The sequence below is a fragment of the Otolemur garnettii genome, unplaced genomic scaffold (assembly GCF_000181295.1).
Source record: "Otolemur garnettii isolate 467f Iridium unplaced genomic scaffold, OtoGar3 scaffold00009, whole genome shotgun sequence".
In the NCBI taxonomy this organism is placed as follows: domain Eukaryota; kingdom Metazoa; phylum Chordata; class Mammalia; order Primates; family Galagidae; genus Otolemur; species Otolemur garnettii.
Window position 1 is genome coordinate 2,619,332 of NW_003852404.1, and position 17,440 is coordinate 2,636,771.

Below are 17,440 nucleotides of genomic sequence, written 5' to 3' on the forward strand. Positions count from 1 at the left end.
TCTTCAGGAGTGGGTACCTGCTTGGGGGTGCGTGTGGAATGTATATCCCCAGTCTCAGCCAGACACAAGACGGGACAGTTGGGAAAATGGGGCACTGGGTGGAGGCAGGCGGCCAACAGAGGAGTCACTAGAGAGGAACAGGGGCGGGGTGGAGCACAGAGTGAGAGGAGGAGGAGGAGGAGGGGGCTCCTGCCCTTTCTCTTGCACTTCCTGGGCCAGAGCCTGGGTTGCGCACATCTCATTCATACGTTCAATTCGGTTTATTTATTTATTCTGCAAATGTGTACCCAGTGCCTGCTACATGCTTGGCACCACGCTGGGACTGGGGAGGCAATGGTGAATGACAGACCCCATTCCAGGTTTCCAGGGGCCCCACTATGATGGTGGGGAGACAGGGAAAGGCTGTCACCGTGCACCCTGGTAAGAGGGGCTGAGCAAGCACAGGTGGGTGGGGTTGGGGACGCCTCTCAGAGGGCTTTGTGCATGACGAGGAGGTCTGAGGGGTAAGTCAGAGGATGGACGGGGACTCGGGGCAGAGGCAATGGCTTGTGCCAAGGCTAAGAGGTGAGTGGGCCTGGCACGCCTGGCAACAGCTCGCATTCAGTCTGGCTGTAGCATGGTAGGAAGAGGTGAGAGAAGGTTCTAGAGGTCCTTGGGGGAACCGATAGTGAAGGACCCGAGGGTGCCAGCCCCGCTGGGGTGTGTACATACTGTGGCCGCTGGTGTAGTGCTGCAGCTTGTCTGTGTACTCCGAGTCAGCACGCTCAAACCCCCGTCTTCTGGAACAAGAGCAAAGGGCTGGAGCCACCTGGAGGCACCCAGGGAGCTGGGAGCCACAGTAGGTGATAGGGAGAGAGTGGACAGGCCCTGGAAGCCATACCTCTTCCAGAGGGCTCCCTGCCTGCCCCTTCTGTCTCTTCTAATCCCTTCCCACCTCTCTCACCTCAATTCCAGGCCCCTCTTTCCCCTCTCCAGCCAGGTCCCTTTCATTGGGCAAAGTCATCCAGCCCCCCAAAACCCCAGGGGTTTCTGTCCATCTGACCTTATGGTCTGGTCTGTCCTGGAGTGGGGAACTCATTAAAGAGTGGCACTGTGCCCAGCAGAAGGCCGGGGACTGGCCACCTGGGAGGCATTTCCCCACCTCCTCCTTGTACGTCCTCCCTGCTGTTCCGCACCCAAACTCGTACAGAAAGCAGGGTGTTCTGTGCTCCCCTTTGCCATCCCCCAAGCTCCTAGCATCCTGCAGTCTTCCTTGCCCGCTCTTCTGAGACATGCCCTGACTTCATGGTGAAGTGTTCATGCCTCCATGAGCCACCTCCTGGAATAGTGGGCTTGTTAAGGGCACTGCCCAAACCCAAGGGATGGCCTGTTCAGGCAGTGGGGGGGCTACTAGAGGGTTTCTGGGCCTGCCTGAGTCTCTCCCTGTCTCTGGCATCTGTGGGAATGCCTCTTTCATTCATCAGCCATTCAAGAAGGGCTGAAGGGATGGAGAGAACCCATCTTAGAGAGGCAGGCCTGCATCAGGCCTGGGGACTCCCACCCACCTGTTACACACAATGGCGATGACAACCACAGCAATGAGGAAGACCAGGCCAGCGGCCGAGGAGCCGATGATCAGTGGCAGCTTCTCCTGGATGCTTGTCTGGTACTCGGCTGGGGAGAAAGCACAATGGGGTGATTTCAGCCTGGCTCTGGGGGACCTGAACCTGCCCCCACGACCCCCCATTCTGTATGGTCTCCTGGGATGACCAGGCTCTACTCCTGCCCCTGACAGAGCACTTGTCACATGCCCATGAGGCGATCAGGCTGTCACTCATAAGTAACCCTGGAGAAGTCCATGAGCTGATCCAAACCTCAATTTCTGATCTATAAAATGGGCACGATAATATCTAGATCTCAGTGTTGATGTGAAAATCAACAATGGTAAAGCTGACACACACACAGAGGCAGGTAAAAGCGACACCATTGGACTCTGGAGCCGATGGTGTTGTTTATTGTCTGCGTGAACCCTTACCTCTTTGTGCCTCAATTTCCTTATCTGTAAAATGGGTAGAATACTAGTTCCCAGCTCATAAGATTGCTGTGTAAAGCACTTTAGAACAACTCCTGGTACCTAGCAAGCACTCAATAAACATGAACTCTTGTTGCTATTGAGTGTTTTTTATGTCAATCACTGTGCTAAGTATGATACAGATCTTGTCTGTATCTCAGAAGGGTCCTGTGATGTGCATTCTATGAACATGTCATTTAACAGATGAGGACACTGAGCTCAGTGAGGTCATGGTTTCCCACGGTTAAGGAAATGGCTCCAAAGCCAGCATTTGACCCAGCTCTCCTTGACCCAAAGGTAGGGATTTCTTTTTTTTTTTTTTTTTATTGATTGGTAACTATGTACATTAATGCACTTCTAGGGTACAGTGTGGGGTTTTCACATGCAATCTGAAATACTTCCATCAAACTGGTCAACACAGAAAGGTAGGGATTTCAATGAGATTATGCAAAAGATGCATTTGGCATTGGCCTGGCTTTTAGAAACCACTCAGTCCATTTCTCAATGCCATCAACACCGTTGTTGTTTTAAATTTCATTACTTTTACTTTTTATCTGTTCCCTGACCCTAACAGGAGCTTATCAAGGTCAGAGACGAGGTCAACTCTAGGTTCGTAGCACCTGCACATGGTGTGGCAAATGGCAGGGCTCCAGCACACATGTGTTGAATTAATAAAGGATCTTGGAAAAGTCTCTCAGTTCCCAGTGACAGTTCTCCAAGATGGAAAAGGGGTTAGACCGGTGATAAAAGTTGGCCACGAAGAAGAGAGATTTTTACAAAGGAGGTGAGTACTGGAAGACATGATAGAGCCACAGGGAGGATTTCTGGGAGAAGACAAGAATTTAGGAGCCTCAGAAATATTCAGTCAGGTAAATATTCAGTCATGCCCAGTGGCTGAAGCAGATGCTAACCTAAGAGAAAATGCTGGAATCTGGTCATAGGTAACCTTGGAGCTTGGCTGGCTGGAGAAAGGGCTCCCAGACTCGCAGCAAGGACAGCTATGGCATAACTACTATTGGCAAGTGCTAACTATATGTAGGACCTAGTGCTAACTCCGTGCTAGGTCCCTTATCTTATTCTAGTTTAATAATGATGATGATAATGAGATTGTTCTTGTATTCCCCATTTATGGATAAGGAAATTGAGGGTCACAGAGATAAGGTTACTTATTTAAGGCCATATAGTTAGGCCTGAATCAGCAATGGAATTCTATATGTTTGGCTTCAGAGCTTATATTCTTTAATCTATATTTCTCCTCATAGAGCAGGAATGGTGCTTAGAGACCATGTAGTCCCAGAGAGGGAAACATACAGCACATGGGCTGTAACCTACCATTCCCTTGCCTAGGACAGACATTACTAATCCATCCCAGCACTTCTTCCTACTGAACTCAGATGTGACTTCAGAATTCTTCTCAATCCAACAGCAAGCCTTTGGAGTGAGTCATGTATGAACAAAATATGTTTACTCTCTGAGATTGAAAAGGATGCTTTCTTTTTATAGATGAGAAAAATTTGGACCAGGGAATGAGAGTGACTTGCTCAGAGTAGCTGTGTAAGTTAGAGCTGAGCTCCCCAGAATCCTGGGATAAGAAGTGGCCTGGTAGACATGATGGTAACAGAGGAATCCACATCTTTTCTGGGCCATAGAAACAAGGTCTCTCTATATGGCTGTGCAGTTTGTACAGTGCGCAGAGGTCTGTAGCCAGGAAGGAGAGAGGTCTGACTTTTAGAGGAGGTGGTGACTTTTCTACTCTGCACAAAGGTGCTTCATAAGATGGTGGCCCTCAAGTTTGCTCTGGGTATAGGGTCAGTGCCCTCCTCTTGCCTGTTGGACTCTGCTCACCTTCTGTCATGGTCTGGAAGTACATCTTGCCACTGTAGCGCCCGTAGCCTGCCACGGTGCGTGCCCGCACCTGGAAGACATAGATGGCGCCGGCTTTGAGGCCCTGCACAGTGACCGTGTTGGTGGGGCTTTTTATGGCTGTGGCGTTGTACTCACTGAGCTCCTGCCGAGGAACAGAGAAGATGGTTAGTGAGGCTGTTGTCCAGTGGGCCCAGAGCCCACTGCCCACTCCTGCCACCTTGGGGCACATCTCGTCATTGGATAAACATCTATGGCTCCTAATACATCACTCCCTGTCACAGAATTTCACACCCATGCCTTTTGCCATGTGACTTTGCAACACTTTCCACCAATGTTGGCAGAGGCTGTTTCTCTGCCTCTTGGATGTTGGATTTGTTGCAGTGTTGATCGCTGCAACATTCTAGTGGACATGATGTAAGCAGAGACTTTATGTGTGTTTGCCGCTTTGGCTTGGCCTCTTGTGCTTCTGCTGTCTGCCCTGGGTAACAGCTGGCCCTAGAATGAGAGACACATGGAGACCCTGACCCAATTCCTAGGCTGAAACAGGGCCACCCCAGTTGACCCACAGACAAAAACCCATGAGCAAGAAAAATAGCCACTTGTAACAGGCCATTGGATATAGGGGATTTTTTGTTTTGCAGTGTTATCTCGGTAACAGCTGACTAAGACACACATACTGAGGGGTCACAGCGTGCAGACCCTGAGGACTAGACTGTGAGTTCCTGAAAGCAGCTATGCCTCAAGTGAGTTTCATGCCCTATGAATGGGGATGAAGGCCCCCCCAGTCATCCACGGCACACTTGGGTGAGGCAAGAACTAAGGCCCAGAAATGGAAAATAATGCTCAAAGTCACACGTACCAGTTGGTAGTTGCTTTGGGACTCAAAACCAGGCTCTTGCATGGAGCCACTTCAAATATCCACACCTTTGGGTGTCCAGAAGCTAATGTCCTCTCTTCTGAGAGAGGAGGAACACTAATCCTGGCCTCCTGAGTACTACCTAGGAGTAACCTGCAGAGTCTGGGCCAGGACAAAGAGCTGGCTGCAGCTAGTTCAGGCAAACCTTTATCAAAACCTTTCTGTACTGGGCCTGAGCTGGGCACCAGCCACTCACAAGGAACAGGCCCTGGCCTTGGACAGCTCAGTGCACAAAAGCAAACAGCATGGGGAATCCAAACCACTGAAGATCATGAAACTCTGAGTAGCTGATGAAAACCTGTGAATGCTTCTCCAGAAACACACACACATAATCATATATGCTGATTATGTACATATCACGGGACACACAGAGCCCTTGGAAACCCTTCTGAAACAATGAAAACTCAGTGTGAGCAACATTACTACAGGTGTTACAGAGTGGAGGTTAAGATCACAAACTAGAGCCAGACTTCCTGGGTTCAAATCCTGGCTCTTCTACTTACTACCTCTGTGAACTTGGGCAAATTCTTTAACGTCTGTGTCTTCATCCATAAAATGCAGATAGTAATAGGAGCTACCTCAAAGAATTGTTTAGAGGATACAATGAATCAATATGTACAAGATACTCATACTGGCAGGGTAAGCACAATAACGTGGGGGGCGGGGCTATCAGGCTATCAGGAAAGCTCCCTGGCAAGTGTAGGGGGTCACTGGACTGGACTGGAATCTTAACGAAAAGAACAAATAGAGCTGGGTGTGGTGGCTCACGCCTATAATCCCAGCACTTTGGGAAGTCAAGGTGGGAAGATCGTGTGAAGCCAGCAGAGCTAGATAAGCCTGGGCAATATAGCAAGACCCCATCTCTACAAGAGAATTTTAAAAAGTAGCTGAGTACGGTGGTGTGTACTTGAAGTCCTAGCTATTCAGGAGGCTGAGCTGGGAGGATTGTTTGAGCAAGATCATAGTCACTTGAGGCTGCAGTGAGTAGGAGATATGTAGGCAAAGAAGGGCATTCCTGACAGAAGCAGCAGGTTCAAAGGCAGGGAGGTGAGAAAAAGCTTGGGATGTGGTAGCTAGAGAGGGGGCTGATCTGCAAGTGTGTCTCCCCACGCCCAAACCAGGGGGAGGCAGGGATGGCTTGCGTGGAGCAGCAGCAGGTAGGAAATCTCTTTTGCTGAGCCAGATCATCTGCCCCCTCCTCCAGGAGGCCTCCTTGACTTCCCAGCCAGATGTGCCTCTCCCTTCTCTCAGCCCCAGAGCACTTGCTAGGGGTACCAGAGGAGGAGGTTTCTGCTATACCCCTCACCTGGGGCTGAGGCTTCTCTTGTACTCTTGACTGGAAGCTTATTAGAGACAGCCATGTTTGTGCCCTCATACCATGCACAGGGCCCAGTACACAGAGTCCTTCCCCAGTGACCGCAGGATGAAGGCTGACCCCTTAGCCTAACATTCCAGACTCTGTATGACATGCTCTTTTGCCAGTCTCTCCTGCCACATCCCCAGTGTCCTTTGGGTTCCAGCCATCCCTAGCTCCTTTCCCCTTTCTTGGAAGGGCTGCCAGATTTAGCAATAAAAATTCAAGATGGTGCTCAGTTAAATTTAAATTTCAGATGAACAACAAATAATTTTTAGTACAAATATGTCCCACGAAACATTTGGCACATATTTATACCAAAAATAATTTTTAAAAAAATTTGATATCAAAAATTTAAATATCAAAATTTAATTTGGCAACTCTACCTTCCCTGGACACCCTGAGCTTTTGCAAGCATTATTGCCCCTGTTCACACACCCTTTCCTCACCCATCTGGCAGTTCTCGATTCATTTAAGACTCAGCACAAGTGCCACCTCTGCTGGGGAGACTTTGCAGATGTCCCAGACAGGACTTGGAAATCCGCTGTCTCTTCTCTTACCTATTGTTATGATAATACGGGATCCCTGAGGGCAAGGGTCATGTCTTATTCATCTCTGGACCCCCAAGGTTGGCACACAGTGGTGCTCGCTAACTTGACATAAACAATGTATCTTAAACCAGCCTCCAAAAAGATACAAAACCTGGGATGCAGTACCAGGCATGACCACGAGGTGCTGCTATCCAACATGGGATCTGCTCAGGCTTAGAAAGGGGTTCGGTTCTGCAGACCGGGTCAGTGCCCACTCAGAGGTGCTGGAGGTTTCAGGTTCCTGATTACATACTGCAAGGGAGATGAGAAGTAATTGCTGGTGCCATAGGTGCCCCAGAAGACTGAGGAATCAAATTAAGCAGATCACTTCTCTAAAGCTGGGCATAGCAGAGCAAAGAATTGAAGTTCCATCCAGTGGCCCGCCCAGTTCTTCCACTTAATTGCATTGTGACCTTGGGACAGACCCTTCACTTCGCTGATCCCTTATTTTCTATTCCAGAAAATGGAGCAATAAATGTCAATTTTTCAAGCCTGTCGTGAAGATAAAATTTGATCAGGTAGCGCCTGGCTCATCAGAGATGCTCTAGGGACAACAATTCCCTCTTGTCTCTTCTTTCTCTGGAGTGCCTTTATCTTAGCAGTGATTAAACACCAAGGGGCTGTGGGAGGAAATTCACTATGAAATCCACTAGTCAGTCCTTAGTCTAAGCCCCTACCTAGAACTTAGGGCCAGTGAGGCACTGGGTGTGTCTTAAGTCTTCTGAATCTCGGTTTTCTTATCTCTAAAGTGGGATAACACCAGTAGGTAGTGTGGAGATTGAATAGGAAAATATAGGTACAGCTTTCAGTGCAGTCTCCAGCACACATTAGGACTTAGTGCTGGCCATCACCATCACTGTGATTATCAACACCATTACAAAGTGAGCCCTCACCAATGTTCATTAAGTAAATGAATGAATGTAAAAGTGAATGAATGCGTGAATGAACCTCTCCAGGCAGATCCTGCCTCCAGTATGCTGGGCAGCAACCTGAATACAGCCCAGACTTCCGTAGTTTACCCCCCCCCCCGCCTTGTCCCCTCTTTGGTCCCTCTGCCTGGAATGTTCTTCCCCTGCACTTCTGCCAAGTACATGTTTCTATTGAATAAACGCTGAAATCGATGTGGCCTCTAAGAGTCCATTGACCATAGGTAGCCTTATGAGTGACTCTTCTCCTTGAGCTCTTGAGGGGGGCCCAAGGGGACCCTGAACCTGTGTGCTTTGGGGTAGCTACCAAAGGAGGCCACCTCTCCTGGGATGCTGGAACTGATAGAAACAGCCAGCCCCAGGTCTGCAGTGAGGCTAACACCATTCATCAGCAGCATTCAGAAGCCAAGGTGATTGTCAGCTCTGGGCTGCTGGGAAATCCCAGTGGAGATGGGGAAAGGCCAAATGGAGAGCCCTGCTCCAAAAGAGCCCTTTCTAAAGAAGGAAGGAGGAGTGGGTAAGAGGTGGGGGTGGGAACCACGGGCAGGCATCAGACTCCCCTTCCTAGAAGATAGGCGTGTTCAGGAAAGGAATGGCAGGCACCAGAACATTCCAGCATCAGGTAGGCGCCAGCTATGGACGTGGCAGAACAGACCTCCCCACTTGCAGCCTGGCTGTTCCTCCCTGATGAACAGGTTTAGAGGTGATGGCTGGAATGTCACAGTCTTGTCAAGAGAGGTCAGGGACAGAGACTGCCTGGTTCTCCTTCTCTCCCTCTGCTGTGCCTCCTCCGTTACTTTCATCAATGCCTCTTTCTTCCCCTCCTTAAATCTTTTTTTTTTTTTAGAGACAGAGTCTCATTATGTCGCCCGTGGTAGAGTGCTGTAGCGTCACAGCTCACAGCAACCTCCAACTGTTGGACTTAAGCAATTCTCTTGCCTCAGCCTTCCAAGTAGCTGGGACTACAGGCACCTGCCACAACACCCGGCTACTTTGTTGTTGTTGTTGTTGCAGTTGTCATTGTTGTTTAGCAGGCCCTGGCCAGGTTCAAACCTGCCAGCCTCCGTGTATGTGGCCGGTGCCCTAACCACTGAGCTATGGGCGCCAAGCCCCCTCCTTAAATCTTGACTTCTTCTAGGGTCTATCCTTCTGCTCTGTCACCCTCTGCACTCTCTCCTGGATGCTCTGACCCCTTACCCCCACTGGCCCCAGCAAGCTCCACACCGGAACCTGACAAATTACAAACCCACATCTGCCCCAGGAAAAGGCACCCCATGACCTGGAGTCACCCTTCACATTTTCCTCGTGCCCTGGCCTTTAAAATGTCAAATCTGTCGCCATCGTGCCATCTTTGCTGCCACACCCCCATCCCCAGTCCATGTCACCATCGTTCTCTTTGGTGTCCCATGAGAGCCCTATAATAGGGTCTCCCTGGGGCTCCAGGTCCTCAGCAGTCTATTCTCCATGCAGAGAACTACAGGGATCTTTAAAGCAATCTGAGTCAGACTGCATCATTCTAGAACTTTCCCAACATACTTTAAATCAAATCCAGACTCCCAAGGCAGGAAGGCCTCCCATAACTGGGCCCTGCCTCCCTCTCTAACCTCCTGCCCCGTTGTTCCCTCTAGCTCTGTTGCTCCTGGCACATGTGCCTTCTCTGTTCCCTGAACAGAGCCTGCACATCCCTGCCCCAGGGCCTTTGAGCAGCCTGTCCCTCCTGCCTGTAGGGACTCTGCTCTCATCATATGTCTATCTGGCATCTTTCAAGGCTCAGCTCATATGTCACCGAGAGAAGAGTTACCTGCAACCCATGCCAGGATTTCAGACCCTCCATTGGTGCTCCAGACCTCAGTGGCCCTCCTCCGGCTAGCGTCACACCCTGTCTCATTGCTATTAGTGTCTGGACCTATCTTTCCCCTGGACTGTGAGTGAAGTCCTCTGGGCCATATGGTCACTCTCAGAATTCCCAGCACTCAGCTTACGGCCAGGCCCAAAGCTGATGACATTGAAAGTCAAGTGAACTGGTGTCCATCTCCCTTTAGGCAGATGCTAAGCTGTCCCCTCAGCACCCTGGATCCTGGGGGAGGGGCTGGCAGAAGTGAGGCCATGTCTCATCACAGCTGTTCCTCAGGTGGCCGTGCCCTCAGCCCTGCTCCTTTTGCTCTGTAAGAATCTTCAGGGTCCCAGATTTGTGCTTAAAATCCTCCATGGCTGGGACTGGTCCCGTCTACCTCTTAACAGTCATTCTAGAAAAAAACTAGGGAGAAAAAGGGGAGGCAGGAGAGCCAGGCAAAGAGCAAAAGCCCCAGTCCAAATCCTTCCTAGGTGCTCTTGGACAAGTTACATAACTTCTCTGTGCCTCAGTTTCCCCTCCACCCAATGGGGTAAAGAGGATGAATGAGACACTGGTGGTAACGCGCCTAGCGTATAGTGAGTGCTCATGAATGTGCCCGTGTGGTGACCTCAGCTGCTGCAGAACCTGCTGGCAGCCCTGGCAAGGGTTTGGGGACACTTGGGCAGCGGCAGAAAGTAGGCCAGAGCTACCTCCCTGGTCCACACCTCCATCAGCCTCCTCAGGCCTGCCCGCTGCGACAGGAAATGGGTCGCAGGCAGGACCCGCGCTGGGATTCCTCATTTCCGTTCCCTGTCTTTGGGGACAAACATTTTCAGTTTCATTTAATCACAAAGCTTCTTAATTAGGTTTTTTTTTTTTTTTTTTTCCTTTTTGAGTTCTGAGTTGCTAAGCTGTCCCTGCTGGAGGGAGCAGAAATGCCACCCAGGATGCCTGACTCCTTCCAGGCCCATGAGGACCTAAGGAGGGGTGAGGCAGCTTCCTCACGCCACCCTTCTCTGAGTCATTCGATAGACAAACACCTCTTGAGCACCTACTGTGTGCAGTAGGCATTGGGACACAGCAGAGATAATGACAAGGTCTCTACCCTCAAGGATCTTGCTATCTAGCTCAAAGTAGAAGCCTCTGACAGTACACATGTAATTACTTGATAGTATTTTAAACCTTGCAATAGTGACAAACAGTGTGCAGAAGGGAGATGTACAAGGAGAAGGTCAAATGCGTTCCCGGGGCTGGGCATGGTGACTCAGGCCTGTAATCCTCGCACTCTGAGAGGCCAAAGTGGGTGGATTGCCTAAGCTTAGGAGTTCGAGACCAGCCTGAGCTGGTTTAGAGACCTTGTCTCTAAAACATAGCCAAGAGTTGTGGGGGTACCTGTAGTTCCAGCTACTCAGGAGGCTGAGGCGAGAGAATCGCTTGAGCACAAGAGTTTGAGGTTGCTGTGAGCTATGGTGTCACGGCACTCTACCAAGGGTGACATAGTGAGACTCTGTCTCAAAAAAAGAAATGTAGGCCCTCGATGGGGATCTGGGCAGTGAGGGTGGTCTTCCCTGAGGAGGTGACATTTAGCCTGAGTCCCAGCTGGCCATGTGGAACTGAGGGCGAGGGAGTGGTCTAGATTCATCCATTAGCCCATCCATCCATCCATCTAGTCACCCGCTGCCCATTCACTTCCCTCTTTCATTCACAGGCCTCATCACTCACTTTTCTCATTCATTCATTCATTCAGTTTACTATTTCACTGTTCACTGTTTGCTGGGGGCACATGAGTACCCACTGCTAGCTTGCTTTAAGAGAATGGCAGAGTCCGTGGAAAGAAGACATTCACTTATGGCAGAGGTGACATTTGGGTGAGATCCTGAAGATTTTGACAGGCAGAGATGAGGGGAGGGTGGAGGGAAAAGTATGGGCAGCAAGGTAGGGAGATGGGGAGAGGGGCATGAGGTCCCAGGGTGTTCAGGGGCTCTCTAGTGAGTGGTTAGCTCTGGTGGCAGTGGCCAGGGTGCAGATCATAGGAAGAGACGCATTTTCCTATTCATTCGACCAGCACTGACTGACCAAGTGTTTTTTTGGTGCCTGGCTGAGGGTGCTGGGGAGATAGGGCAAATGGAGAGATGTGGGCCCTGACCTCTCCAACCACTGCCTAGAGGAGGGGATGAGCACGCAACATAGAGGGCACTGGCTCAGCTGGAGAGATGAAGGGGTCCTGAGACTCAGAAGCATTGGCCAATCCAGCAGGTAATAGCATGTCAGGGCCAGGCTGGGTCTCAAGGGACTCTAGTAGGACTGGCGGAACTTTCTCCACCCATCTTCCTCTCATCCTTTAGGGAGAGCCTTTCTATCCTTTTCTGGTTGCCAGTGTGTGTGCCCTCAACTAAAGGCCTTCCTATCAGTCATTTACACTTTAGTCTGAACAGAAACTGTGACAGCTTTCCCAGGGGGCCTTTGCAGCCTCTATGGCTGTTTGGTGCCTCAGGGAGCAAGGTAAGAGAAGTCATCATTCAGAGAAGAGGCTTTCTGGGGCCTCTGATGTCCAGCCATATGGGTGGTCAACTTCTTTGTCTTCCTCCCAGCCCCCACATTCCCCTGGCTTTAATGTCCTGTTGTCTTTGCCCACAATGAGGCAGGCAGGGTGAGGGAGGAAGGGAAGGGACACACACTGGCCTCTGCTGAGGGCCAGGAACCGTGCTGGGCACCACACCTGCCTTTTCTCTTTGCCCTGCACAGCTACCCACTAGGGACAGGTCTCATCTGTACTGAATACAGGTGGAAACCAGGGCTCAGAAGTAGAAAGATGCTTGCTCAAAGTCACTGGTTAAGGATGGAGCTGGGATTCGAACCTATGGCTTCACTCCTAGAAGAAGTAGAAGGAGTCTAGTGCTCCTTCTACTACAAAAGGGGCTTCCAACCTTGGGTCCCTGAAGGGAATAATATAGGTCTGATTTAAAATCATCCCTTTTGGCTTGGCGCCCATAGCACAATGGTTATGGCACCAGCCACATACACTGAGACTGGTGGGTTTGAACCCAACTTGAGCCAGCTAAACAACAATGACAATTGCAACCAAAAAACAGCCAGGTGTTGTGGCAGGCACCTGTAGTCCCAGCTACTTGGGAGGCTGAGGCAAGAGAATCACTTAAGCCCAAGAGTTTGAAGTTGCTGTGAGCTGTGATGCCACAGCACTCTACCCAGGGCAACATAGTGAGACACTGTCTCAAAAATAAAAAATAAATCATCCCTTTCCTGGGCTCAGTGCCCATAGGTCAGTGGTTAGGGCACCAGCCACATGCATTGGGGCCAGTGGGTTCAAACCCTGCAGGGCTTGCTAAACAACAATGACAACAATAACAACAACAACAACAACAACAAATAGACGGGCATTGTGCAGGAGCCTATAGTCCCAGCTACTTGAGAGGCTTAAGTCTTGTTTAAGTCCAAGAGTTGGAGGTTGCTGTGAGCTGTGACGCCATAGCACTCTACCGAGGGCGACATAGTGATACTCTGTCTAAAAAAAATAATAAAATACAATCACTCTTTCCCATACAAAGGCCACCCAGGCACATGGAAACCAGAGTTTTAGAGCAACATGGAGAGAAGCTCCGGCTCTATCACCCCGTACAGAAGTTCCTGAGCAGTTTCAAAGCTCTGCTCAAGGATAGGTGAATGACTAATTATTACTTAATAAGTGCGACTTTTAGGGAAAGCAGTGCTTTCCTACATCAGACCCACTGAAGTTAAGATGAAAGGGGTCTTGGTGGGGAAAGGACGTGACTGTTGCACTTTCCCAAGGTCACCGGCTGGGTCCCCCAGACCAGAAAAGCAAGACTCAGAGAGGTCAAGACACCTGCAGGTCTCACAGCCAGGGAAGGATGAAGCCAGATCGGAAGCCAGGTGGCTTGACTCTGAGGCCAGTGCCCTTCTTTGTACACTAGCGAGTGTCATCTTATGGGAAGGCAGAACCCCTAGCTCCATCCTGGGAGAGGGGCCGGGGAAGGCGGGCAGTGGGGAGGGTGCTGGGTACATAGGTACCTTCTCATAGTACTGCAGCTCATAGTCCAGGATCACACCATTGGGCTGGTCTGGCTGGGACCACGACAGGGTGATGCTGTCCACTGTGCGGCTCACCTGATGCATGATGGACACGGCCGACGGAGCTGGAAGAGGGAGGCTAGAGGTCAGCGGTCAGGGTAGGCATGAGAAGGTGCAGCTTCTGGCCTGGCTTAGAGGTGCCCAGATAAATGGGGAGCTGTGGGACCAGAGAGGGCAAGGCATCTGGTCAAAGTTACACAGCCAGTCTGGGGGAACTGACTGGGCAGAAGGGCTCATGCAAGACTTTGGAGCTACTTCAGCCTGCCACAGGGGAGGTTTAGGCCACATCAAGTCAAGAAAAACTAAACGTGTTGAAATGGTTAATTGCATGTTATGTAAGTTTCACCTCAATAAAATCAATCGGTTAATCAATACGTTCATTGCCCCCTCCCATCGGTTTTGTTAGTGTTCTCACACAGGATGATTAGATGAAGGAGACAAGAAGTTGGGGGGCTGTATTCAGTGCTAGGAGAACGTTAAGCAATAATTCACTCTAATGCTCCCATTTTATAGAAAGAAACTGAGGTCTGGAGAGGGGTGTGAGCTGCCCAAGATTCAGAAATGGTTCAGGGCATGCAGCCCTTCCTGATTTCATGACATACTCCAGCCTGCTGGTTTTGCCTCCTTCTCGAATGGAATGAACCATACAAAGCACCTACTAAGTGTAGACATGGTCCTAGGCCCTTTACACACGTGTTTTCTGATCAGTTGTTTATGAGGCAGGATTAGCCCCACCGACAAGTGAAGACAGTGAAGCTCCGAGGGGCATGGGGCTTCCTGAGATCACACAGTCAGAGGGAGCTGGGATTTGAACCCAGGTCTGCCTTTCTCCAGAGCAATGTTCATCACAGAGTAGGACTAGCTCGGGATGGACTCTGGACGTGGTCCTCCCTGTGGTGTGACCTAACGTTGCATGGTCCTAACACGAGGCTGAGGGCTCTCCAGGGGCAGGAGCACCTTCCGCACCGCAGTCTTTCCTTGTCCCTGGGCAAGTCTATGACAAGCAGATGTGCTGTCTCAGCCAAGATGGAGGGTCCTGACAGCTGACCCTTCTCTTCCTAGCCCCAAATCCCACTTTGAGGGGCTCTGACCATATGAACTGTGAACACAGACAGGATTCTAGAGGCTCAGGAGACCCGAACATCATGTGGGGTTTGGAGCCTGGAATTGGCTCACCTGTTTACCGCTGTTTCTGCCTCCAGATTCTCTCCTGCTGCTAACTGGTTGTGTGACCTTAAGTGAGCTATCCCCCTCCCAGGACCTGGCTTCCTCCTCTGCACCAGGGGCCAGCCTGGAAGGCCTCTGAGGCCGAGGGCTCTCCAGGGGCAGGAGCAGCTTAGATGCTTCTTTCTGTCCTTCCTGGGCAGCCCTTGGCCTGGAGCTGGATCAACTTGGGACCAACGTGGGCCTGAGCCAGTTGACTTCCTTCTGACATTCCAAAGAGTGTGGAAAATTATCCTGGGCCACTCCAGATGGGGTGGCAGCACCCACAGGAAGGACTTGGATGCTGAGCCAGGGGCTCCTGGTAAGTCCAATCTTTTTATACCCCAGAGTGGGGGCTGCCTAATTCTCAGCTCCTAGGGTCAGGGATCTGGTCAGTGCTCAGCATAGCACCTGGCAGGTGGCCAGCACTGTGAGCATCTGTGGGTGTCACTTGCCACTGGGCACCGAGCAGCTGACCTGTGACAGCTCATTTGACCCTCTCAACATCATGTGGGATGGGGCTTACTATCTTTATCTTTGCAGAGGAGGAAACTGAGGCTCAGAGAGTCCCAGTGACTTCCTCAAGGTCACACAGCTCGTGAGGAGCTAAGCAGAGCCTGGAGTTGACTCATCCTGCCCCAGGTCTGCTCTCTGGGGGCCTCAAAGCAGTCCCTACTTCTGTCTCCTTCGTTCTCTGCCCCCATCTCCAGCCCAGTGATATCCCTGACCCCAGAGCCACCTCTGTGCGGAGCTGAGCGTTCAGTTTTTTAGACCACCTGAGGCCCTGGCTCCTCAGTGAAGTCCAGGCTGTCTGGCCCTCACGATTGTCAGTAGCTAGGTTCCCACTGAAATGACACAGTGAGTCCCTTCACAGACTTGGGCCAATCTACTGGGCCGATTAGGGTGTTCCCTACTCGAGGCTCATCCCTCATGCTGGCCCAGGAAGCACCCCTGCCTCCTGCCCCCCTCAGCTTCCCAGTCCCTCGCAGTCAACCCACAGGGCCATGTCCACTCAGGTCTGAGTGTGTGTGTTGAGGGGGTAGGTGGGGTGCCCTGAGAAGCTGTAAAGGATGCTTTTAACTCAGCCACTGGAGAATAGCACGAGTGACAGCCCCTGCTCCTGCCTCCAGGGGCATGAAGACAATTCTGGTCACTGGTGAGGCCATCTCCAGGGCTTCTTGACACTCCCCCAGAAGGCAAACCAAGCAGAGGTGGGGGTACTGTGCGTGAAGGGTGGGGAGGGCCATGCTGCCCTCCTGCCTTACATCATTGGAGCCTACAAGGAAGGGTGAGGACTATTTTGATGAATCCGCTGCCCTGTGCTCTCACTTCTCAATGCTCCCAAAGGCACATGCTGAGGCTGCAGAGTGCTCCGGCCAGGCCCTCCCACCAGTCCCCAGAAAGGCTATCCAGCCTGAAGGTAGGGAGCCCCGAGGGCAGAGTCAACAGACCTGTACATCCCCTAACTCCTTTCACTGATATGTGGCCTCCAGCAGGTTCTCTTAACCCCTCTGTGCCTCAGTTGCCTGACCTGTCAAATGGGAAGCCTTATCTGGTAAGGATGCAGAAATACACAGAAAGGTCCCAGTGTGGTGCTGGGTACCCTCCAGGAGGGAGAGACTGTGAAGAACACTTCCATTTGTGGAGTTGCTACAGCACCAGCCTTGTGCTGGGTGCCAGGGCATGGGAGGACAGCCTCACAGGTCCCTGCCTTCCAGGGACTCATGGCTCAGAGGGAGACAGCATGTTCTCAACTCAGTGACACCTACCCCAGCCTGGGCACCATGCAAGGCACTGGGGCAGCTGTTAGATTCAGACTTGGTGACTTAGTGTGGAAATCCTGGCTCTAAGCCCCATTTCAGGACTCAGCCAGGGTGATCTGGCTCTAGGGCAGGCTGCTCCATTCACATCTCTCCCTGCAAGTCACATCCTAGCAACGAAGAAACTAGTAGAATACATTACTCTAGGGCGGTGCCTGTGGCTCAAAGGAGTAGGGCACCGACCCCATACGCCAGAGGTGGTGGGTTCAAACCCAGCCCTGGCCAAAAACTGCAAAAAAAAAAAAAAAAAAAAAAAAAAAGAATGCATTCCTCTAGATCAACGTTTTTTCAACCTTTTTTTTTTTAACCTCACAGCACACTTGAACCTTTAGTTAAACTTCCATGGGACACTTAAACTATGTTGATTAAAAAAAGTATAAAAAGAATATACTTGCTGTACTTTGAACTTGTTATGAAAATAATCTAATTAATGACCTTCAAAAATTTTCAGCGCACACCTAAGATCCTCTCAGGGCACACCAGTTGAAAACCACTGGTCTAGATTAGTGCACTCTTTCAACTCTCTCAGCAGGCATGAGAATGAACCAGTGACTTTGTTAAAATTCACTTTTCAGAGCTCTATCTCACTGAGATTCTGGGGTGGGGACTGTAACGTGCATTTCCAACAAGCTCCTGGGGACACTGACACTGATGGTCTGTGGACCACACTTTGAGGAGTAGGGGATTCAGGGCCAGAGAAGAGAAGTGACTTGTCCAGGGCCACAGAGCAGGCAGTGGAGGGCTCGGGTCTAGAGCCCAGAGCAGCTGAGTCCT

General features: G+C 50.8%; 1 protein-coding gene across 4 annotated transcripts in view; it reads right to left on the minus strand.

Annotated features, from left to right (window-relative positions):
* EPHB2 (EPH receptor B2) overlaps positions 1-17,440 on the minus strand; it is a 124,718-nt gene that overhangs the window by 15,734 nt on the left and 91,544 nt on the right. For 2 of the 4 annotated variants that reach the window (XM_012801494.2, XM_023509706.1), the window contains exons 5-8: positions 13,584-13,708; positions 3,896-4,058; positions 1,545-1,653; positions 712-776 (exon numbers count right to left, since the gene is read on the minus strand). In XM_012801494.2, coding sequence (XP_012656948.1) covers positions 712-776; positions 1,545-1,653; positions 3,896-4,058; positions 13,584-13,708 — 462 coding nt within the window. Of the gene's footprint in view, positions 1-711; positions 780-1,544; positions 1,654-3,895; positions 4,059-13,583; positions 13,709-17,440 lie in introns of all 4 variants that reach the window. The other 2 variants (XM_012801492.2, XM_012801493.2) reach the window with 2 other exon arrangements.